At 35.0% G+C, this 21,769-nt stretch overlaps 2 protein-coding genes across 2 annotated transcripts in view; one reads left to right on the top strand and one right to left on the bottom strand.

Moving 5' to 3' along the window:
• LOC136027951 (scoloptoxin SSD14-like) overlaps positions 1-6,488 on the bottom strand; it is a 125,985-nt gene extending 119,497 nt beyond the window's left edge. Inside the window, exon 1 of the mRNA XM_065705423.1 lies at positions 6,345-6,488. Coding sequence (XP_065561495.1) covers positions 6,345-6,382 — 38 coding nt within the window. The 5' untranslated portion in view covers positions 6,383-6,488. The remainder of the gene's footprint in view (positions 1-6,344) is intronic.
• The window catches only part of LOC136027950 (uncharacterized), a 110,816-nt gene that overhangs the window by 17,575 nt on the left and 71,472 nt on the right, over positions 1-21,769 (top strand). The window contains exons 2-3 of the mRNA XM_065705422.1: positions 1,082-1,198; positions 15,953-16,042. Of these exons, the coding sequence (XP_065561494.1) occupies positions 1,082-1,198; positions 15,953-16,042 (207 nt within the window). The remainder of the gene's footprint in view (positions 1-1,081; positions 1,199-15,952; positions 16,043-21,769) is intronic.

Genomic DNA, 21,769 nt, shown 5'->3' with positions numbered 1-21,769 from the left:
TGTGTGTGTGTGTGTGTGTGTGTGTGTGTGTGTGTGTGTGTGTGTGTGTGTGTGTGTGTGTGTGTGTGTGTGTGTGTGTGTGTGTGTGTGTGTGTGTGTGTGTGTGTGTGTGTGTGTGTGTGTGTGTGTGTGTGTGTGTGTGTGTGTGTGTGTGTGTGTGTGTGTGTGTGGTGTGTGTGTGTGTGTGTGTGTGTGTGTGTGTGTGTGTGTGTGTGTGTGTGTGGTGTGTGTGTGTGTGTGTGTGTGTGTGTGTGTGTGTGTGTGTGTGTGTGTGTGTGTGTGTGTGTGTGTGTGTGTGTGTGTGTGTGTGTGTGTGTGTGTGTGTGTGTGTGTGTGTGTGTGTGTGTGTGTGTGTGTGTGTGTGTGTGTGTGTGTGTGTGTGTGTGTGTGTGTGTGTGTGGTGTGTGTGTGTGTGTGTGTGTGTGTGTGTGTGTGGTGTGTGTGTGTGTGTGTGTGTGTGTGTGTGTGTGTGTGTGTGTGTGTGTGTGTGTGTGTGTGTGTGTGGTGTGTGTGTGTGTGTGTGTGTGTGTGTGTGTGTGTGTGTGTGTGTGTGTGTGTGTGTGTGTGTGTGTGTGTGTGTGTGTGTGTGTGTGTGTGTGTGTGTGTTGTGCGTGTGTGTGTGTATATATATACACTGTAAACGAATACATTATATACAAATAAAACTCAATATGGACATTATTTTCTAAATACTATTACTTTCTAAGGAATAACCTTACCACCTAACATTGATACTAACATTATCGATTTACCTAACATTATCATGTCTATGCAGGATTTTTTTTTTACACCCAATTACAATTATGTTTTTAGATCGCTTGAAAGGCTTGTGGAAAAATAATAATACTGTTGCTCAGAGATACAGGCAAGTACTTTGAGGGTGGGGTGAGGAAGGACAAAGGAGTATGTTAAAACTCTAAACTCTGCTATTTATATTTATTGTTTTTCTTTTATTTTTCAAATATGTCATATTTATTTATATTATTTGTTTTTTAAATGTTTTTCGCATATATTGTATTTATTTATATTTATATTTGTTTTATATATTATATCATTTTACTATTTTTTGTTTTTTTTTCAGGGTGTCACACTAGTCGATATTTTGAAAATATTTGCTCAAATTCCAGTAAGGCAGGAAGAATGGAAACCAGACTGGATATTATACCCATGGGAAATGGACATCAAACTTTTAAATATGGTACGGATATTGAGACTCTCTATGTAGAGGGCGCTTCCAGGGGGTTTGTTTTGACAAGGATCTAAGTGAGAGCATTTCTCATTTAGATTTTATACTTTTCAAAATGATTTCTTGCTTCACAAGAGGCCCCCCCCCCTGATAGTGACCATGCATTGGAAACCGAGTTCAAATTATTAAAATGGTTGCAAATGGGGTTGCCACGACGGTCAGTTCCCTAAGTGCTACAATTGCCCAAATTTGTAAACTACATAACGATGTTCGGTGTTAAAGTAAAAATTTGACTGTAATAATGCTAAAATTGCACTTTCGTACTATAGCACCTTTCGGGCTACAGGTGGCAACCCTGAGCACGTGTTGAGTGCCACACATAATGAAATTATGCTAGAATAGCACTTTCGTAATAAAGGTGACATACCCCTTATATTTTGTATTAATTATGAGCATGTTTGTCACGTAAATAAAGCAACCGAGGGCTATATCATTATTGCTATTTTTAAGAACTTACATATCAATGATGATTAAAACAGCATCTTCGTTATGATTCCTAGCCTTTCCACTCAAGATGTGCTTTATGGCAGTGTTGTATGGTAGTGCTGATCGGGGTTGGCGCAAAGTGCTGTATGGCAGTGGCGTAATTTCGTTAAAATCATAGGAGGGGGTGTACGTGCAAATTTGGAGTTAATTATCCCATGTCAACTGAGAATAATGGTGAAATATGAAAAATTAGCCATATAGAACCATAAAGGCAAATGTATACTAAGGAAAACTTATCTATTTCTATGGATCATGTACGCCTATCTTAATCTAGACAAAATTTTTTAAGATGGTAAATTTCAGCTGGGGGAGGGAAGTAAACTGGGGTCTGGGGAAGGTGGTTGCCTTCCAACCCCATAGTAAATTTTTCCTCAACCATGAGCAAAGTTTTAAACCTTCACGAGTCTCTAATTCCCTCTCCTTGGACAATTTGATTGGTTAGGACATTTAAACTCTCTTTGGACTGATCGGGGCTACACAAAACGACGGAAAATATTACTTTGCTGTGGTTTGTGTAGGAGAGCTTAACACCTTCAGTTTATGGATTTGAAGCATTACAAATTGATGAGCCATCTGGAAATTCCCATTCTTTGGCTTTTTCTCCATTTTTAGGCAAACATTGATGTTTTGTCCCTCAAAATGGCAGAAGACGCCATTTTGCTTATTTAAGATTTTAGACCAACGGAAGCCAATTTGCTGCCTTAGAATTACGATTCTCTTGGATTTGATCCAAAATCAATTGGATTTGATCGAAAATCAATTGGATTTGATCGAAAATCAATTGGATTCGATCCAAAATCAATTGGATTTGATGCAAAATCCTTGGATTTTGGATCCGGTGACAGAAAGCAGGAGAAAACATCACTTTGCTGTTAAACAATCACTTTATTTTTAAAAGAAGCCAGGATATGATGATCACCTTTCCAAACATCAATATTTTTAATCTCTCAATATTTTATGAAGAACTCTTAAGTATGATTGCTGTGGGGAAAAAGAGAAGGATGCAAATTAGCCCTTCCATGCAAAAAGTAATTCTTCTTTAAGGTGGGGGTTGTAATTCCCCTGTATAGGGTTTTCAGCCAAGGCGATTTTAATACTAGGTTGCATAATGCTATGTTTTAATACTAGGTTAATACTAGGTACTTTTCATTTCGACCCGATTCCGTTTTAGGAGGGTTTCAGGCTTTTTTTTCTAAATCCCTTTAATTTCGTTTTTGCAGTAAACATTTACTATTAAAATTAATGGAAATAATAGTTTCCAACATTGAATTAGCAACATTTTTTTCAAATGGATTTTTAAACTTTTGGTTACTATGGGCTGTGGTTTGCTCTTTACTAGGTTCAAGGTATCATTGCAGCCATAACATGCAGACATGTGATAAATGTCCATAATTATTTAAAATATTCATTTTGTAAAACCATTTTTCAAGATGGAGGTCCAAAAACCTCCTGTTAAAAGTTATAGATCATATCAAATATGTTGGCTATCTTAGAAATAGAATTCCCGGGTATAATAACCCTAAAACATAATCCCCTATCCGCCATAATCTTTTTCTGGGAAAACGTAAAAACCGCTATTTTTGTAAATAGAGGAATGAAACCTTATGTAATCTCTTTTTTTAATCTTTGAATATGACAGTGTGAATCTCATCATTATAGATCGCATTTTAAAGTTGTTTTCCCCTTTTTTCAATAAAAACAATACGAATACTTTTTATAAATACCTGTAAATTGCATTCAAGCTTCTATTTTAATTTTTCTGTGCTCACAAAGGTGAGCACACTTTTGCTTACCATTACCATTACATTGCTTACCATTACCAAGAGCAATATTTTCAGTTACCATGAGTCATGTTATTCGCCCCCTCCTGCTACTGAATTAACTGCAAAGAGTGGCTACCACTGCTCCTCCATTCAGCGCCGTTGATAGTTGTCTCCCAATTTAAATTCACCTACACTAGTTTATATTTCTCTTATCATTTCTAATAAATAGCTTTACAATTTAAAAAAAAATCAAAACAACGTGTAATTTCCCTTTCTCCAACACTTTACCACAAATGTTTTTGATATAAAGTAAAAACCATATTCAAGGACACATTTTTTATTGTAAAAATGTCCAGGATAATGAATTTAAATACAAATTAGCACTTTATTGACACCAATGCACGAAAATGTTAAGGAGAGAATAAATATTTTTTAATGAGAATAGACAAAAATCACTACTTAAAATCGAGGGAAAAGTACTTTTTTCTCTTTTTCAATTTTATATGAAATACCAAGAATTTTTTTTCAAAATCCAGACAGGGGAAATTACCCCCCCCCCCCCCCTACCTATAACCAGCGGGCAATCCGACAGCATTTATTGGATGGTAGCCAGAGCTATAAAAACAGGATATTGAAAACAACGTAAAAGTCACAGGGATTAGACAAAACTAGGTTATCAATCATATCTCCAGGGATGCAATGATGCCAGAAGCAGATGACTATCGGTTTTACATTAAAATCATTGTGAAATCACATTTTTTTTTTTTTTTTTTTTTTTTTTTTTTTTTTTTTTTTTACAGCGATGAAAAATGCAAAACAAATAAATTAATTGTTCATGGTGATATATGATACAGTATAAAGTAACGAAATTAAAGGTCCTAGCATGGCTCATTTGCAAACTTTAAGAAAGAGGGAGGGAGGGGGGTAAACTTCATAAAAAGGATATGGTCTTGGTGAACATTGCAACATTAGATACAAGATGTATAAGAACCTAAGGACAGTAGTATCGACCTCCCTTCCTTTTACGAAATTAGGCCTATTAAATGTCGGAATTCATAAGATGTGCGGCCACGTGAATTTGTTGCTAAACAATTTTTTTTAGCCCAAGTAATATATATATATATATATATATATATATATATATATATATATATATATATATATATATATATATATACATATATATATATATATATTATATATATATATATATATATATATATATATATATATATATATATATATATATAGGATACTCAGTAATATATGTAGGCTACTCAATAATATATATAGGCTATTCAATAATATATATATATATATATAGGCTACTCAATGGATTTTCAGTAACGTGACTCTTTGTCCCCCTGCTTGTTTGTCGTTTACCGTTAAACTTATATGAAGAAAAGAGCCGGTGGTAAGCCTAGAATTTTGTCTATTGAAAAGGGAACTTGGGACAGTTACCAAATGTTTAAAGCAATTCGACTTTAATTACCCCCCCCCCAATTTTCAAATATATAGCACAAACTGTAGATTTTTTACGTTTTTTTTTTTTTTTTTTTGCTTGATTTCGTCAGTGTCGACTAAATTCAAGAGTACATGGGTTCAAACAAGACTGACGCATGGCAACATGCATGGAAAAAAAATTCAGGACTAAGGTTTTATAGTAACAGACTACTCAGGTAGCTAAGAAATAAACGTACCTCTATAGTCAGAATTGGTTCCTGAATGAAAATTTAACATATATTTGCGTCGGAAATGAACTCCACCCCTCCCCTATATATACCAGTTGAGGATGAATATTGACACATTGGGTGGGGGGGGGGGGTAATGTTCTAACTTACCTCTATAGTCAGAATCACATCCTGTATCCAACTTTAGGCCTAACATTTATTTGTGTCGAAAATGAACTTTACCCCCCCTCCCTAATGTGCAAACATATACCCCGAATTAGAGTATACCCCGATCTTATGTATATAGGAGGGGGGGGGGTAAAGTTCATTCTTGACGCAAATATATGTTAAATTTGAATTCAGGATGCAAATCTGACTGTAGAGGTAAGTTTATTTCTTAGCTACCTGAATAGCTCGCTGATATGAACCATGCCCAAATTTGGACTATATATTTGAATGCTAGGGTGGGGGGGGGCTCTTGATGGTGTATAGTATAATCGATTTCAAAATATGTTAACTGCAATTTTTTCTATATTAGAAGTACAAATTGTTTTCTCAACATGTTTTCCTCTCAACAGCTCCAATTCTAGGCTTATACCAAGAGCCGCGCTATTAGAAATTCCTTGAGTAGGCTATTATAATGGTTCTCTCAGAACAGGATATAAATCCTGCTCGTATTTTTGAATTACGGGCAAGGTAATCACCTAACTCAGCTACTTTCTGAGAGGTAAAAACACATTTACCTTGTTTTCAAACAGGGGAGTAATTTTACTAAAATCCAGGGAGGGGGCAAAGTTGGAGCCAACTTTTCCACATCAAGTGGATATGACAGTAAAAAACTAAAAAAAAAAAAAAATAAGCCGTTTAGTTCCATAAAGGTACTATTTAGTACTTTAAATACTATAAAAGTCCTTTATAGTACCTTAAAGTACTCCTTAAGTACCATAAAGTATTTTATAGTACCAGACCTCGGTAAACCGAGGTCTAGGAGGGTCAATTACCCCTGTCCTGCCCGATAGAAAATTACGACCCTGTTTTCAAAGCTCTCTACCCCCAACTACCTCCCGTGCCCACAAAATTTAGTATGTGCCTCTGGTTCAACCTCTTGTTCCCAGTTGCGACTTAATGTGTAGCCCCTTGGTAATAAAAAAGCACTAACAGAGTACGCAGAAACCTTACCGTAGAGAAGTGGCACATGTGTTCCTTGTATACAACATTTTATTATTGTCTTTTCCTAATATCACTTCCTAATTACCTAATGAAATATCCAAAAAATCCTACGTAGCATGCTGCTACATACTACTGCCTCACTACACATCTAACTTGTTACGGGTTAAAACGGGTTTCCTTCTGCAAACCACACTCTTACTTTTCATAATTAACAGCAAAAGTCTCAGGTTCAATTGTAAATTGCTAATTACCCCAATCGTTATATCCAAAATGAGGCTTCCCATTATTCTACTCGCACTAGAGAGGTTTACAGAGAAGTGTAGTCTTCGCGCATAATGATTTTAGTCCCCAGGACCCTAGTGTTCTGAAGGAGGTCCCACGAGAAACTGTGAGTAGTGGTTAAACAATGATGCTATGAATAGAAAAAAAAACTTGCAGGAGTTACGGTTATTGTTTCCTTAGAAGTATATACGCATATGAAGGGGTTTATTGTTTCCTTAGAAGTACATACGCACATGAAGGGGTTCCACCTCCTCAACTCCTTGCTCTTCCCGCTAAGGTTCTTAGCTTTTATGAAAAACTTCCTATTGTAATTAAACAGCTCTTGTGTTTCAGAAGTCATTCTTAAAAAATTGGGATAAACAGAGAAGCAAAGCATAAAAAGCAAGGGGATGGGTATCTCCTTCATATACAAAATAATTTCTGTTCGTTTTGAGTTTTAATGTTGCTTCTTAGTTCCAGTTGAAAAAACTTGATTTTTCGAATCAATTTCTAATCGTTTTTTAAATAATGCCGGTAAATCTAGCTCACCCTCCATAATAAATTTCCTCCCCTTACGGGAAATTCCTAAGTGGAAAGTTCCTCCTATATAAAATACACCCCCCTAACGTTCCTTTCAGATAATTGCATCCTTGCTGAAATCCCCTCCTCCGCAAAATTTCTCGCAGAAACTTCAGCTTGAAAAATTCTCCTTAGCATACTTCGATTTGAAAAGTTCTTATCGATTTTTCGGTCTCTCCGGACATTCCCCTTTCCATGGAAACTATTTCCTGGATATCCAAACACGCTGAAAATTCCCCAGAACATTTCTTACGGAACATTCAGCGGCCAAATTTTATAATGATTTTGGAAAAAAATGGGCGTGGGGGGCCTAGTCCAATCTTTTTAGTCACTCCAATCTTTTTTATCACTAGATCGTTTAATTTTTCTTTCAAATGAGCCCTCTCGTAATGGTCTAATGGTCGTAATATCTAGCCATTGGTTCGGTATGATCACCCTTGGAAAAAAACTACAACAAATAAACACGCATCTGTGAGCCTTCTTCTGACAAAAAGTAAAAAATACCAAATTTTTGCTGGTAGAAGCCTGGGTTTTCTGATACGCTGAATCTAATGGTGTGATTTTCATGAGTATTCTTTTACTTTTAGGCGGTGTTTCCCCCCCCCCCTTTTCACACATTTTCTCAGGCTCTTAAGTCTTGGCTATATATAATGGTTCTCTCAGAACAGGATATAAATCCTGCTCGTACTTGTGAATTACGGGCAAGCTAATCACCTAACTCAACTACTTTCTGAGAAGGCAAAAACACATTTACCTTGTTTTCAAACAGGGGAGTAATTTTATTAAAATCCTGAGAGAGGGCAAAGTTGGAGCCAACTTTTCCACATCAAGTGGAAATGACAGTAAAAAACTAAAAAAAAAAAAAAATAATAAGCCGTTTGGTTCCATAAAGGTACTATTTAGTACTTTAAATACTATAAAAGTCCAATGGTCTAATGGTCGTAATATCTAACCATTGGTTCGATATGATCATTTCGAGCCTTCTTCTGACAAAAAGTACAAAATACCAAATTTTTCCTGGTGGGAGCCTGGGTTTTCTGATACGCTGAACCTAATGGTGTGATTTTCATTAGTATTCTTTTTCTTTTAGGCGGTGTTTCTCCCTTTTTCGAAAATCATACACATTTTCTCAGGCTCTTAGCTCTTGGCTATATATAATGGTTCTCTCAGAACAGGATATAAACCCTGCTCGTACTTGTGAATTACGGGCAAGGTAATCACCTAACTCACCTTCTAATCCTAAATTAAAGAGGGTTTAGATAATCCTCTAAACCCTCTTAGCTCTTTATGGGTAACGTTAAGCTTAATGAATCTTATATGTTTAACTTGATAATGAAGTTTGATGTTGTCAACACATCATAATTTTGTTTTAAGAATACGAATGGGATTGCTTTTGATTATATAGGCCTATTTTCTTGGTCCATTCTCAAAGAAATAGAAGAACCCTCCCCTCTCAAGAAATTTCGGATTTACCGTTAGACGTAAATATAAGAAAAATACACTTTTCGACCGCTCCCCAAGAATTTTTATAAATTTGATCTACTGTATTTATGCACATTAATAAAAGAAAAAAACACGCTTCTTAACAATTTCAAATTACAATTTAAAATACTGTGTTATAATTCTGAAATTCTCGAATATCGCACTCTCGTAGCACTAAAAATAAAATCAGGAACAGAAGAAAAATAGGTACGAAAAAACTGAAACAGGACAAAATAGCTATTATAAAAACAGAAACAGAACATGAAAAAAAAACTGTCATCTGTGACTGTACCGTTTCTTTTTTTTTGTACGAACAGAATAGAAACAGGTACTCTGAAAACAGAAACAGTTCCCATGCTTAATTGACGCATGGACAAAACTAAATCTCAGCTAACGAATGATTCTGGCATTGTCGTCTCACGTCGAAATGATGAAATCTCAGGCATCTGGAATTTAACATACCGAAAGACCGTATTCAGGGGGGGGGGGTTGCCGGGTTTAACTCAAGTCTCCCTTCAAACAAAAAGTTACGACGTTGAACGAACCCAAAACTTACGGAGAGATTGTAAACCTTAAGGTATTGAGAGTACGTAGGAATTTATTTGGGTGGAACACGCAATTTAGAGGAAACTGAAGTCATCAAAACCTCCTAAAATCGGTAAATCATATCAGCGGCGGACCTAGAGCAAAATTTTGGGAGGCCCATTTTGGCAAGGGCACCAATAAGAAAAATCTAGGGAGGGGCAGTGAGACAACCAATAATTGGCCAATTAGACAAACTTATTAAACAAAGAGTAATTAACAGAAAAGAAAACAAGGAATGAGGGCACCAGAAAAATCTTTTGGGGGGACGGGCTGGGGTTCCCCTGACCCCCTGGATTCACCTGTGAATTATGCCACAAGAAAATACGCAAAAGGCCGTAAAACTCTAATGCTTCAAGACAGGATCTGTCTCAGCCCCCTCCCCTTCCCGCATCAATATCAGAATGTATCCCCATCCTAAACAACCGAAACTTATTGTCAATTCTGTCATTCAGTCATAATACAAAATCAAAAGTAAAAATATATCAATTGCGTTAGCCGTTTTATAATAAATTGTTTTTTTTATTACACGTTAAAGTAATTAAATATGTATTAAATATATTAGTTTACTTTGACTAGTTTTATTTGGTTGTTCGATTAAAAACGCTGCAAAGCTTTTTACGGCAATATTTGGTCAAATTAGATGAGTTATCAGTCCCGATAAACACCAACGGGCAGGCATGTACGCAGTAATTTTTTTCGGGGGGGGGCCAAAACCTTCAAAACAGTAGATATAAAGTAGCGTTTTTTTTTTATTTAGTAATGCAAAAAGCACGTATATTGGAAAATACAGATTAACTTTAATCTGTAGTATTGTAGCGGATGGGAGGGGGGAAGAAGACTGAAGCCTCAAAAGTACGTTTTAGGCTCAGGTTATGTTCATAGCGATTTAGAACCAGTGATTAATCTATTATATCCCACTGAAAGGGAAATTTTAGGGTTAACAGTGCAATATGGATGCTGTGGGGGGTAGTTCTTTTATTGCAAAAACGTAGATTTTAATGAAAAATGATAGTTTCCAAAATTGATCCATTAAAAGCTGTACTTTACCCTGAAAGGAGGGGGGATAAACGCCCAAATATCAAGGATAATTCTATTTTGCTGTGGAAAGCAAACTCTCTTTACAAAAAAAAAAAAAATAATAGTACAATTGCTAATTACTTCAAAGTGGGTAAAAAGTTAGACAGAAAATGGGTTAATAATTGGGCAGTGACTTGACCGGACAATGGCATGCTGTAAAATCCCCCAAAAAGGCTTCACACATGTATCTAGATTCTTAATAAATGTCCTACTTTTGCCAGAAATCCCAAGAAACCATGGGGAAATTAAACATTTCACAAAGTTTTTGGGAGGGGAGCGGGCTCGAAGCCCCGCCCCCTCCCTGCGTACGTGCCAGCCAACGGGTAAAATGGTATTTGCCTTTATCTACCTCCTTTAGGTAATTAACTAAAAAAACGAGTTTTCAAACGAACGAAAATTATTTCGTATCCGAGGGAGTTGCCCTCTCCCAACACCTCGCTCTTTACTCTAAATCCTAATGCTTTAAGAATGACTCCTGAATCACAAAAGCTGTTTAATTAGAAAAAAATCTCTATTAAAAGTATTAAAAAAAAATTTAGCATAAAGAGGGAGTTTTAATTTGTTTTAAATTGTTTCGTTTTATCTTTTAATGTTACTCTTTACTTTCAGTTGAAAAAACTTGTTTTTTATTTAATTTCTGATTGTTTTTCAAATAATTCCGGGAAATTCTTCTCATATAACACCCCCCCCCCCCCGCAACAAAAATCCCCCTGAAGATGTATGTATGCTTCCCAATAACAAATTTTTTATGTAAGCAATGGGTAAGGTTCATAACTTGCAGCCCTTCCCCCGGGGATTGTGGGGGTTAAGTCATCCTCAAAGACATAGTTATTAGATTTTTCGACTTTACTGAAAAATGGCTATATCAAAATTTCGATCTGGTGACTTTGGGGAAAAACTGAGCGTGGGAGTGGGGATAGCTGCCCTCCAATATTTTTTCGCTGAAAAACGTGACTAGAACTTTTGATTTCCAATCGAATGAGCCCTCTACCGATCTTCTACGATCACTGGTTTGGTATGATCACCCCTGGAGGGAACAAAAAAAAAATAATAAAAACAAGAGCCAAGAGCTCATATGGAACTTTTGACGAGGTCGGAAGAGCCAACATTTCGCAATGTTGTCGCGGTGATGTTTTTTTTTTTTTTTTTGGAGGCTACCATAATAAGCACCATTGCGGGGACTGTGGGGGTTAGGTCATCCTCAAAGACACAGTTATTAGATTTTTCGACTTGGCTGAAAAATGGTTATATCGAAATTTTGATCAGGTGACTTTAGGGAAAAACTGAGCGTGGGAGGGGGGATAGCTGCCCTTCAGTATTTTTCACTGAAAAAGGGAACTAAAACTTTTGATTTCCGGTTGAATGAGCCCTCTACCAATCTTATGCGATCACTGCTTTGGTATGATCACCACTGGAGGGAACAAACAAACAAACAAAAAATTAAAAATAAGAGCAAAGAGCTCATATGGCACTTTTCACGAGGTCGGAAGAGCGAGCATCTCGCAGCGACAACACTGCATGTTCTTTTTTTTTGAGGCTACCATAATAAGCACTACTGCGGAAACTGTGGGGGTTATGTCATCCTCAAAGACATAGTTATTAGATTTTTCGAATTTGCTGAAAAATGGCTATATCGAAATTTCGATCAGGTGATCTTAAGGAAAAACTGAGCATGGGAGAGGGGGTAGCTACCCTCCAATATTTTTGATTCCCCTATGAATCAATTGCTCTGGTATTTTTTAGAGAGAACTTATGGTCATCCATATCCCACCTCCAAGGGCCCCCAGCACCCCTCCTCCAAAATTTATGCCACCGTCCCCTTCTTGGATTGGATTTTTAAAAAAAATGACAAAGTAATAACGAATGGAGGAATCTAATTTTGTTCAGTTTACTCTAAGATTCCTTTCCGATTTTTTTTGAAGAAATTCAATATTTAAGCTTGATTCGTTCCATTTTGCTTTAAAAAATAACAAAGTAATAACAAATGAAGGAATCTGAGTTATTTCAGTTCGCTCTAAGGTTCCTTTTCACTTTCGTTTGAAAACATCCGATTTTTAGACTTAATTCGTTTCATTTTGCTTTAAAAAATGAAAAAGTGATAACGAACGGAGGGATCTGAATTATTTCAGTTTGCTCTAAGATTCCTTTTTACTTTTGGTTCAAGAAATCCGATTTTTAACCTAAATTTGTTTCATTTTGGTTTAAAAAATGACAAACTCATGACAAATGGAGGAATCTGAGTTACTTCAGTTCGCTTTAAGATTCCTTTTCACTTTCATTTGAAGAAATACGATTTTTAAACTTAATTCGTTTCATTTCACTTTAAAAAAATAACAAAGCAATTACGAATGAAAGAATCTGAATTTTTCCAGTTCGCTTTTCACTTCGGTTTAGAGAAATCCGATTTTTAAACTTAATTCGTTTCATTTTGTTTTAAAAAATGACGAGGTAATAACGAGTGGAGGGATCTGAGTTTTTTCAGTTCGCTCTAAGATTCTTCTTCTCTTTTGTTTGAAGAAATCCGATTTCTAAACTTAATTCGTTTCATTTTGCTTTTAAAAAAATGACAAAGTAATAGCGAATGGAGGAATCTTAGTTATTCCAGTTCGCTCTAAGATTCCTCATTTCTTTTGTTTGAAGAAATCTGATTTTTAGACTTAATTCGTTTCATGTTTCGTTTGGTTTTGGTTTTTGGTTTTGGGGCCTCAGAATTCCAAGTCTTATAATTGGTCATAAATTCCAAGTCTTTTAATTGGTGACTGAGCATAAGAAATTAATAAAAAAAAAGCACTTTTGCATAGAACAAACTCATCTAGTTGGTAAATTCTGAGTGTCTTAGATGCTGACTGAGCATCAAAAATTTAATAAAATCTGTGCCTACTCATCCAAGATGAACGTACTCATTGGTGGCATGACATTGATAAAATCCGCGCGGCGTTGGGGTTTATACTGAGGCTACAAATTTGTTTATTTCAGGTTTTGGATGAAAAAAGACATTTGATGAGAATAACTCAGTGGTGTATCCGGGACAGGGGGCTTGGGGGTTTGAAACCTCCTCCAAATTTTTGTGAGATTTATCAAAATGTAATAAAAATGCATTTAAAAAAATTCTGGCTACTGTTCTGGAATAGTTCTGGGATAAAATGTAATTGCAATGACGGTATGCTCCAATATTTGTCTATGGACGACAATAATCGTAATACACCTAACTATGGGCCATGCACATGCATTTTCCCGTTCAGCACTCTGATCAGCTGATCTGATATAAAAAAAATCTAAGTATGCTTAAACGGATCATGCGCATGTTGCGGCGAAAGCCACAATACATGGAAAGAGGTATTTTGCACTGAATTTCGCTGTTTAGCCCGCAAATTTTGGCAGTTGTAGCACTCTAGAAACTGACCGCGGTGTCAACTTTGAAGGTGATATCAGCTTTATGGTTCATTTACACATTGTGGAAATCCGTCCGGATATAGCAATCTGTGCGGATATTCTGTCCGTTATCTTGCTTGAAAATCTTTTTGGCTTTCTGCAACGATTTCGTCAAATCAGGACAGATTCTTGGCACTCTTTAAATAAATATAAACATGGCTATGGAACATCATAATCTTTGTTGTTTCAGACTGATTTTCTTACTCTTTTTGTCTTTCATGCCTCCTTTGCAGTATAAGGGCTAAAGCGAGAGTCAAATTAGCCAATAATCTTTTTTCAGAACTTATCTTCAACCAAACTGATGCATTTGTTTGACAACTTTGCCTCAAAACGTAGCGTTTTCTGAGCCATCGTTCGAAAATATACGGGCGAATTTCCGAATGCATTTTCGCAATGTGCAAAGGAACCATTAAGCGGTTTTGCGTTGTCAGGTGTTTTAAATGAAAGGACGGTGAGAGGGCTGGAGATAGGAGCTGTAGCTAATTTAGTAAAGGGTGCGTTTGAAGACCAGGAGATTCAGAAATGACACTGTGAAGTAATTTTACCTCAGTAATTTTACCTCTGTAATTTACCTCAATTTACCTCAGCGTTTACTGGCAATGGAAGGTGGTTTGAGGTTACGATGTTTCTTTTAAAGCGGCTGTGAATAGCAATGAATTTAAGTGATATAAGTCGTGGAGTGGTAGCTTTCAAGAACTTGGAGAAAGAAGAAAATATTGATGGGGAGTAAGAATGATGGATGGTCTTTACTCACGCCCCTTGTTTGGAGAAATTGGAGAAGATCTGTTTCACTTTTTGACTCTTTGTCAAAAATTTTTGAATTCAAGAAAAGATATATTTTAAGTAGGGTGATATCAAGTGAGTGGTTTGTTTCAGTAATGGGTTTGAATGATTCTGGGACAATATATATATTTGGAAAATTATATTAAATTATGAATGAGACATAGAGAATTTTTTGTAGAGAGAGGGAGTGAGAGAATGTCTAAAATATTGTTGTATATTTGTAGGTGGTTTTATTCTATATTATTTTGAATGTGTTGTTGAATTGTTGTTGTGAATAGAATCTTGTGTACTGGCATGGCCCTGTGTTTTTTGCGATAAAATCTAACTATCTACACTTGTATTAATAAATTCATTGGTCTCAAATTTATGTATTTGCTGAGCCATTATTGTGATTTTGTTTGGGAGTTTCTAAACTTTTAGAACGATTTAAACTTCTATAAAAAAAAGAATAAAAGAAAATTGTCTTTTTTCAACCATTTTCAGCTAATATGAAACGTACTCTTAATATTAAAAACCGTGTAAACTAATTTTCCAGATTGTAATTGTATGAATGGATAGAACCGAATCTCAACTACAGAAAGTGGGCAAAATGGTTGTCTTTCGCTGATATACTAAAACCGTAGGGAAGCAGAAATATCAAAGGGAAAATGATAGGAAAGAGCGGGGATAGTATATGAAAATTGCACTGGGGACAAAAAACTTAATGACCAGATGTGCAGCAGTATCAATTAACAAAAGCTTGGAGGGAGGGGTTAGGTGTATAGTTCAAAATCCAGGGAAGGGGAGATTTTTTATTATTTTTTATTTTTTCAGTGAAAATACGAACAACGGTATTTTTCAATAAACATGGACTGAATAAAAGTACTATCAAAATCTATATTTTGCCAAAAAAATGTATTAGATTTTGAAAAAAGTTACTAGATCTTGAAATAAAGGTACTTTCGAAAGCTAGAGAGGGAAAAAACTAAGGAAGCCTATGAACTCTACTTCAAACACCCTAATTAATACCACTGCCAGTGTGCATAGACTATTTTTGGTCCAATAAAATATTTAATTAATGTTTTATTTTATTAAGTGATCACTCAGCAAGGACCAGAGCTAGTTGGGCTTCTATTTCTAATATAACCCTCTCTCCCCTTCGAAAAATAAGAACTTCTCAAGAAGGTTCAATCTATTCTTTAATTTGCCTTAAAAAGGTAGGTACCCTCCTGGCAAATTTTTACCTCCCCTCTCTTTTCTCATCAAAATTTCTTACAGGCTGGTCCCCTTCCCTATACTTCATGAAATTCGTATGTGTACAAAGATAGCCCATTGAACGATAAAGTTCTTCTGAAATTACCCATGATATTGTTCTGATTTAGCAAACATTGTAGTCAAGTTGAAACCAAGGCCAAGTTAAAACCGATGAATTTTTTCAGATAAAAATCCTGTATGTTTTGATTGATGAAGGATATGATGTAAACATTATTACAGAAGATGATATAACACCTTTATTGGTTGCTGTTGAGGTAAGTTTTCTCGTGCCCTTGTCTGGCGATGAGAAGCCCCTTCTCGGAAAATAAAGCGCAATACTCCCTCAAAAGAACAAATACCGAGTCCCACTGTTGACGAGGGGTGGCGTTTCATGGCTTTGGAAGATAAAGTATATGTCAGGGCTAGTTAATATTTTAGTGGTCATAGGCAATCTCCAAAGTTTGCGAAAATAAAATTAACTGGTTATTTTTATACTCTATACTGTATGTTTTAGTGATTATTAAATAAAAAAAAAACTAATTTTTTTTAGCTGAAAGTAAGGAGCGACATTAAAACTTAAAACGAACAGAAATTACTCCGTATATGAAATGGGTTGTCCCCTCCGCAATCCCTCGCTCTTTACGCTAAAGCTTTTAATTGTTTTAAAAAGTAGAATTGTGGCAAAGAGTCAAACTTTAGCGTAAAGAGCGAGGGATTGCGGAGGGGACAACCCATTTCATATACGGAGTAATTTCTGTTCGTTTTAAGGTTTAATGTCGCTCCTTACTTTCAGCTAAAAAAAATTAGTTTTTTTTATTTAATTTCTGAACGTTTTTGAATTAATACATGTTTGGTTTTGGCTCTCCGCACATAAATTATTAAAATGAAATCTGTATATTAATTCTTTTTTTGGCTAAATGGCTTTCTCTTAGTTTTGATCAGACGATTTTGAGCAATAAGGGTTGGAGAAGGAGGTCTAGTTGCCCCCCAATTTTTCTGTTACTTAAAAAGGCACCTAGAACTTTTAATTTTTAACGAATGTTTTTATTAGTAAAAAAATACGTAACTTAAGAATTAACTTACGTAACAAACTTTCATAATCTTATATTTTTATTATGTATACGAGGGGATTTGTACCCTCGTTAATACCTTGCTCTTTACACTAAATCGTAAGTTTTGTCCCAATTCTTTAAGAACGACCCCTGAATCAGAAAGGCCGTAGAATAAATAGTTGAAATTACTAAAAATACTTTAGCATAAAGAGCGAGGTATTTATCTCCTCCTAAATACCTCGCTCTTTATGCTAAAGTATTTTTAGAACCCCTCATATGCGTAATAATCTATGTTCGTTTTAAATTTCAATGCTACTCCTTCCTTTCATTTGAAAAAACTTTTCATGTTTATTTTATATTGTTTTCTTATAGTAATGCTAGAAAATCCTGCGCCCTTTTCATTGAATTTTTCTTCCCCCATGACAGATTCCTCCAAGGAAAGATTCTCCAACATAGCCCCCTCCCCTCAGCCCCACCCCCAAACAAAATAGAATCCCCCTGAAAACGTCTGTACACTTCCCAATAACCATTACTATATGTAAACACTGGTCAATGTTTGCAACTTTCAGCCCCTCCCCCAGGGATTGTGGTGGAGTAAGTCATCCCCAAAGACAAAGTTATCATGGTTTTCGACTATGCTGCACAAAATGGCTATCTCAAAATTTTGATCTGTTGACTTTGGGAAAAAAATGAGCGTAGGAGGGGGCCTAGATGCCCTCCAATTTTTTGGTCACTTAAAAGGGCACTAGAACTTTTCATTTCCGTTAGAATGAGCCATCTTGCGACATTCTAGGACAACTTGGTCGATACGATGACCCCTGGGGAAAAAAAAACAAACAAACAAACAAATAAATAAACACGCACCCGTGATTACTTGCAGCCTTTCCCCCAGGGATTGTGGGGGAGTAAATCATCCCCAAATATTTCGACTATGCTGAACAAAATGGCTATCTCAAAATTTTGATCCGTTGACTTTGGGAAAAAAATGAGCGTGGGAGGGGGCCTAGATGCCCTCCAATTTTTTGGTCACTTGAAAAGGGCACTAGAACTTTTCATTTCCGTTAGAATGAGCCCTCTTGCGACATTCTAGGACCACTTGGTCGATACGATGACCCCTGGGAAAAAAACAAATAAACACGCACCCGTGATTTGTCTTCTGGCAAAAAATACAAAATTCCACATTTTTGTAGATAGGAGCTTGAAACTTCTACAGTAGGGTTCTCTGATACGCTGAATCTGATGATGTCATTTTCGTTAAGATTCTACGACTTTTTGGGGGTGTTTCCCCCTATTTTCTTAAATGATGCAAATTTGCTCAGGCTCATAACTTTTGATAAGTAAGACTAAACTTGATGAAACTTATATATTTAAAATCAGCATTAAAATGCGATTCTTTTGATGTAGCTATTAATATCAAAATTGAATTTTTTAGAGTTTTGGTTACTATTGAGCCGGGTCGCTCCTTTCTACAGTTCGTTACCACGAACTGTTTGATTTTTATGTTTTACTTTAGCCGTCCACACCAGAAATCTCCTTGCCTTAGGCGTTAGTTCCTCCCGAGCCATTGGTTGCACACACTTAGACTGTTTCAAGGGGGAACAACCTGAGTAGCTGCGCTGGGCGTCGTGGCTGGGGAAAGCCATGGCTGCAGGTTGCCCATATTGATCAAATTTTTCACTTTGATTCAGCTTTTTTTGCCTTTATTTGAGTTAGGAGGATGTGAACCAATTAATTTTCTCCCGGTATCACAAATCCTAGGAACTGCTCTGCACGTAGGGTGTCGACGAAACTCGTCTTAAAGAAGTGCTACAGCGATGACATTTTCCCATTCGGGTAGTAATATGGTCTCAGAAATGGCAAATTGAGTCTTGTACCATGTTAAAAAAAACCTTCGAGTTAAAAACGTAAACGCACACCAGTACTTTTGAATGTGGCTTGACTGAATATGCTTCTAGCTTCTCCGGTCTTAGTTTGAAGACACTGTTCAGTTGGGTGTCTGGTTTCGGCTGTTTGGCCAAAACCAGTTTGGTCAAACTGGCCAAACTGGTTTTGGCTGTTTGGCCAATTGCAGAGAGAGGCAACGGAAAAATAAGACACAAAAATTCTGGTTTAGCAATAAACAGGGATTCAAAGATAATGTGGGTTCCGATTTTTGAATAGGTAATTTTTTCTCCTTCAACCCTGTAATTAGTGCAAATTTTGACCTACTGTGGGAAGGGGTCACGCGCCTTAAAACCACTAACTGGATCTACCCCTGCATGTTAATAACGATAACTAAGAGAGATTGTTGTCAATAGCAGCCGGAATAAAACTTTACATAATTTTAGAAAAGGGGGAAAATCCTCTTAAAAGTATTGCGATCTTCATAACAACTGCGTGATCGTAAATGCCAAACAGCTCTATCAAAGGGCTTTAAGTGTTCTAGCATTATAAGCTGAACTTCGTCATTTTCTTGGGAAGTATAACGCGTTATTTTTTAAAGCGTCAAGTGGTATTTGTTTTACTGTGAATTAGTCAAGATGAGTAGTATGGCCATAGGCACTCCCGGGAATACTTTGATTGCATAACCGTATTAGCACAAAATTTGCAAAACCGGCTTATCTAGCAACCAGATCTGGTCAAGGACCTTCCCTAGCAACCAGATTGTCTATAGTACAGAGGGTACATCTCATTTGCAAAAACTATAAATTTAACGACCTACTTACGTGAGCACATTACATATTCAGGTAATCATAATTATATGGATAAATTCTTATTTGAGTTAAATGAAACTGGTGTTATGAAACACGCTTGAGTAAAGAAAATGTATTTTTTTAAATAAGGGTTTGTGATTTTCTAGGATGTATTTTGATTTTTACGAATAATTTTTGTTTTGTAAGAACTATTTTTATTTTGTAAGAACAGTTTCTGATTTTTTAGGACGTATTTTGTTTTGTTTGAATTTTTTTATAAGTAGTATATTTCGCTCTGCAACAAGTATTCTATATTTTATAAGAAGAGTTTGTAATAGTTTAGGATGGATTTTCGTTTTGTAAGAATTATTTTTGTTTCGTTGTTATAGAAGGATTATTTTTTGTTTTGTAAGAAGTATTCCGTATTTTGTAAAAAGAATTTGTGATTATTTAGGATATATTTTGGTTTTGTAAGAATTATTTTTTTGTAATAAAAGTTTGTGATTTCTTAGGATGTATTTTAGTTTTGTAAGAAATATTTTTCATTTCCTAAGAAGTATTTTGTATTTTGTAAGAAAAATGTGTGATTTCTTTGGATGTATTTTTGTTTTGAAAAGTATTTTGTAAGAAGAATTTATGATCTTCGAGGGTCTATTTTTTTGTAAGAATTATTTTTCGTTTTCTAAGAAGTATTTTTTGTTTTGTCGTAAGTATTTTGTATTTTTTTTTATGCATTTTTGTTTTGTAAGAATTATTTTTGTTTCGTAAGACAAGCTTTGGAATAAGAAATTGTGGTTTCTTAGGATGTATTTTTGCATTGGAAGAATAATTTTTGTTTCGTAAGAAGTATTTTGTAAGAACAATCTCCGATTTTTTACGACGTATTTTCTTTTGTAAGGATTTTATTTGTAAGAAGTATTTTTTTTCTGTAACAAGTATCCTCAATTTTGTAAGAAGAGTTTGTGATTGTTTGGGATGTATTTTCCTTTCGTAAGAATTATTTTTTGTTTCATAAGAATTATTTTGTATTTTGTAATAAGAATTTGTGATTGTTTAGGATGTATTTTTGATTTGTAAAAATTATTTATTGTTTTGTAAGAATAATTTTTGTCTTGTAAGAAGTATTTTTTGTTTCTAATAAGAATTTGTGATTTCTTAGGATGTATTTTTGTTTTGTAAGAAAGCTCTTTTAGAAGAAGTATTTTTTGTTTTGTAAGAACAGTTTGTGATTGTTTAGAGGATTTATTTTTGTTTTGTAAGAATTATTTTCTGTTTTGCAAGAAGTATTTTATATTTTGTAAAAAGAATTTGTCATTTCTTAGGATGTATCTTTGTTTTGAAACAATTTTCTTTTTTTGGAAGAAGTTTTGTTTGGTAAGAATTATTTTTCGTTTTGTAAGAATGATTTTTATTTTGTAAGAAATATCTTTGTTTCGGAATAAGAATTTGTGATTTCTTAGGATTTATTTTTGTTTTGTAAGAAGGTTTTTTGGTTTGTAAGATTTATTTTGTATTCTCTAAGAAGAATCTTATATCTTTTAGGATGCAATTTTGTTTTGTAAGAAATGTTTTTGTTTTGCAAAAAGTAGGCTAATTTTTTTGTAACAAGTATTTTGTATTTTGTATTAACAGTTTGTGATTGTTTAGAATATCTTTTTAGTTTGTAAGAAGTATTTTGTTTTATTTTAAGAATTAATTTTAAGAATTACTTTAAGAATGTTTTATTAATTTCTTTGGATGTATTTTTGTTTTGTGATAATTAGTTTTTGTTTCCTAAGAAGTATTTTGTGTTTTGTAAGAAAAATCTATAATTTCGTAGGATGCATTTCTGTTTTGTACGAACTATTTTTTCAAGAAGTATTTTTTATTTTGAAAGAAGAATTTGTAATTCGATAGGATGTATTTCTTTTTTGCAAGAATTATTTTTGTTGTATAAGAAGTATTTTTTTGTAATTCGTCTTCGTGGTGTGAAGACCATTTAGTCTAAAAAGGATAAAACTAATTGGACTGGTTTGACTGGATTTTATTGTCGCATTGCAAAGTGAAATAACTAACCAGTTTTGGCTCACCCGGAGATTTACTGTTTACCTGTGCTTGATTATATGCTGAATTAAATCAATAAGAAAGTAGTTTTATTGCAATCATTATGGCAGTATCACAAAAGAACTTTGATGAAGCAGTGAAGATTTTAACGGAAAAACTTGATGCCGTAATCCGTTCTCAAAGAGGCATCAACAAGTCCATTCAGTCCCTTACAGGGGAAATAGCTACGCTTAAA

This window comes from Artemia franciscana, chromosome 6 (genome assembly GCF_032884065.1).
Source record: "Artemia franciscana chromosome 6, ASM3288406v1, whole genome shotgun sequence".
Classification (NCBI taxonomy): Eukaryota; Metazoa; Arthropoda; class Branchiopoda; order Anostraca; family Artemiidae; genus Artemia; species Artemia franciscana.
This window is presented reverse-complemented; position numbering and strand designations above follow the sequence as displayed.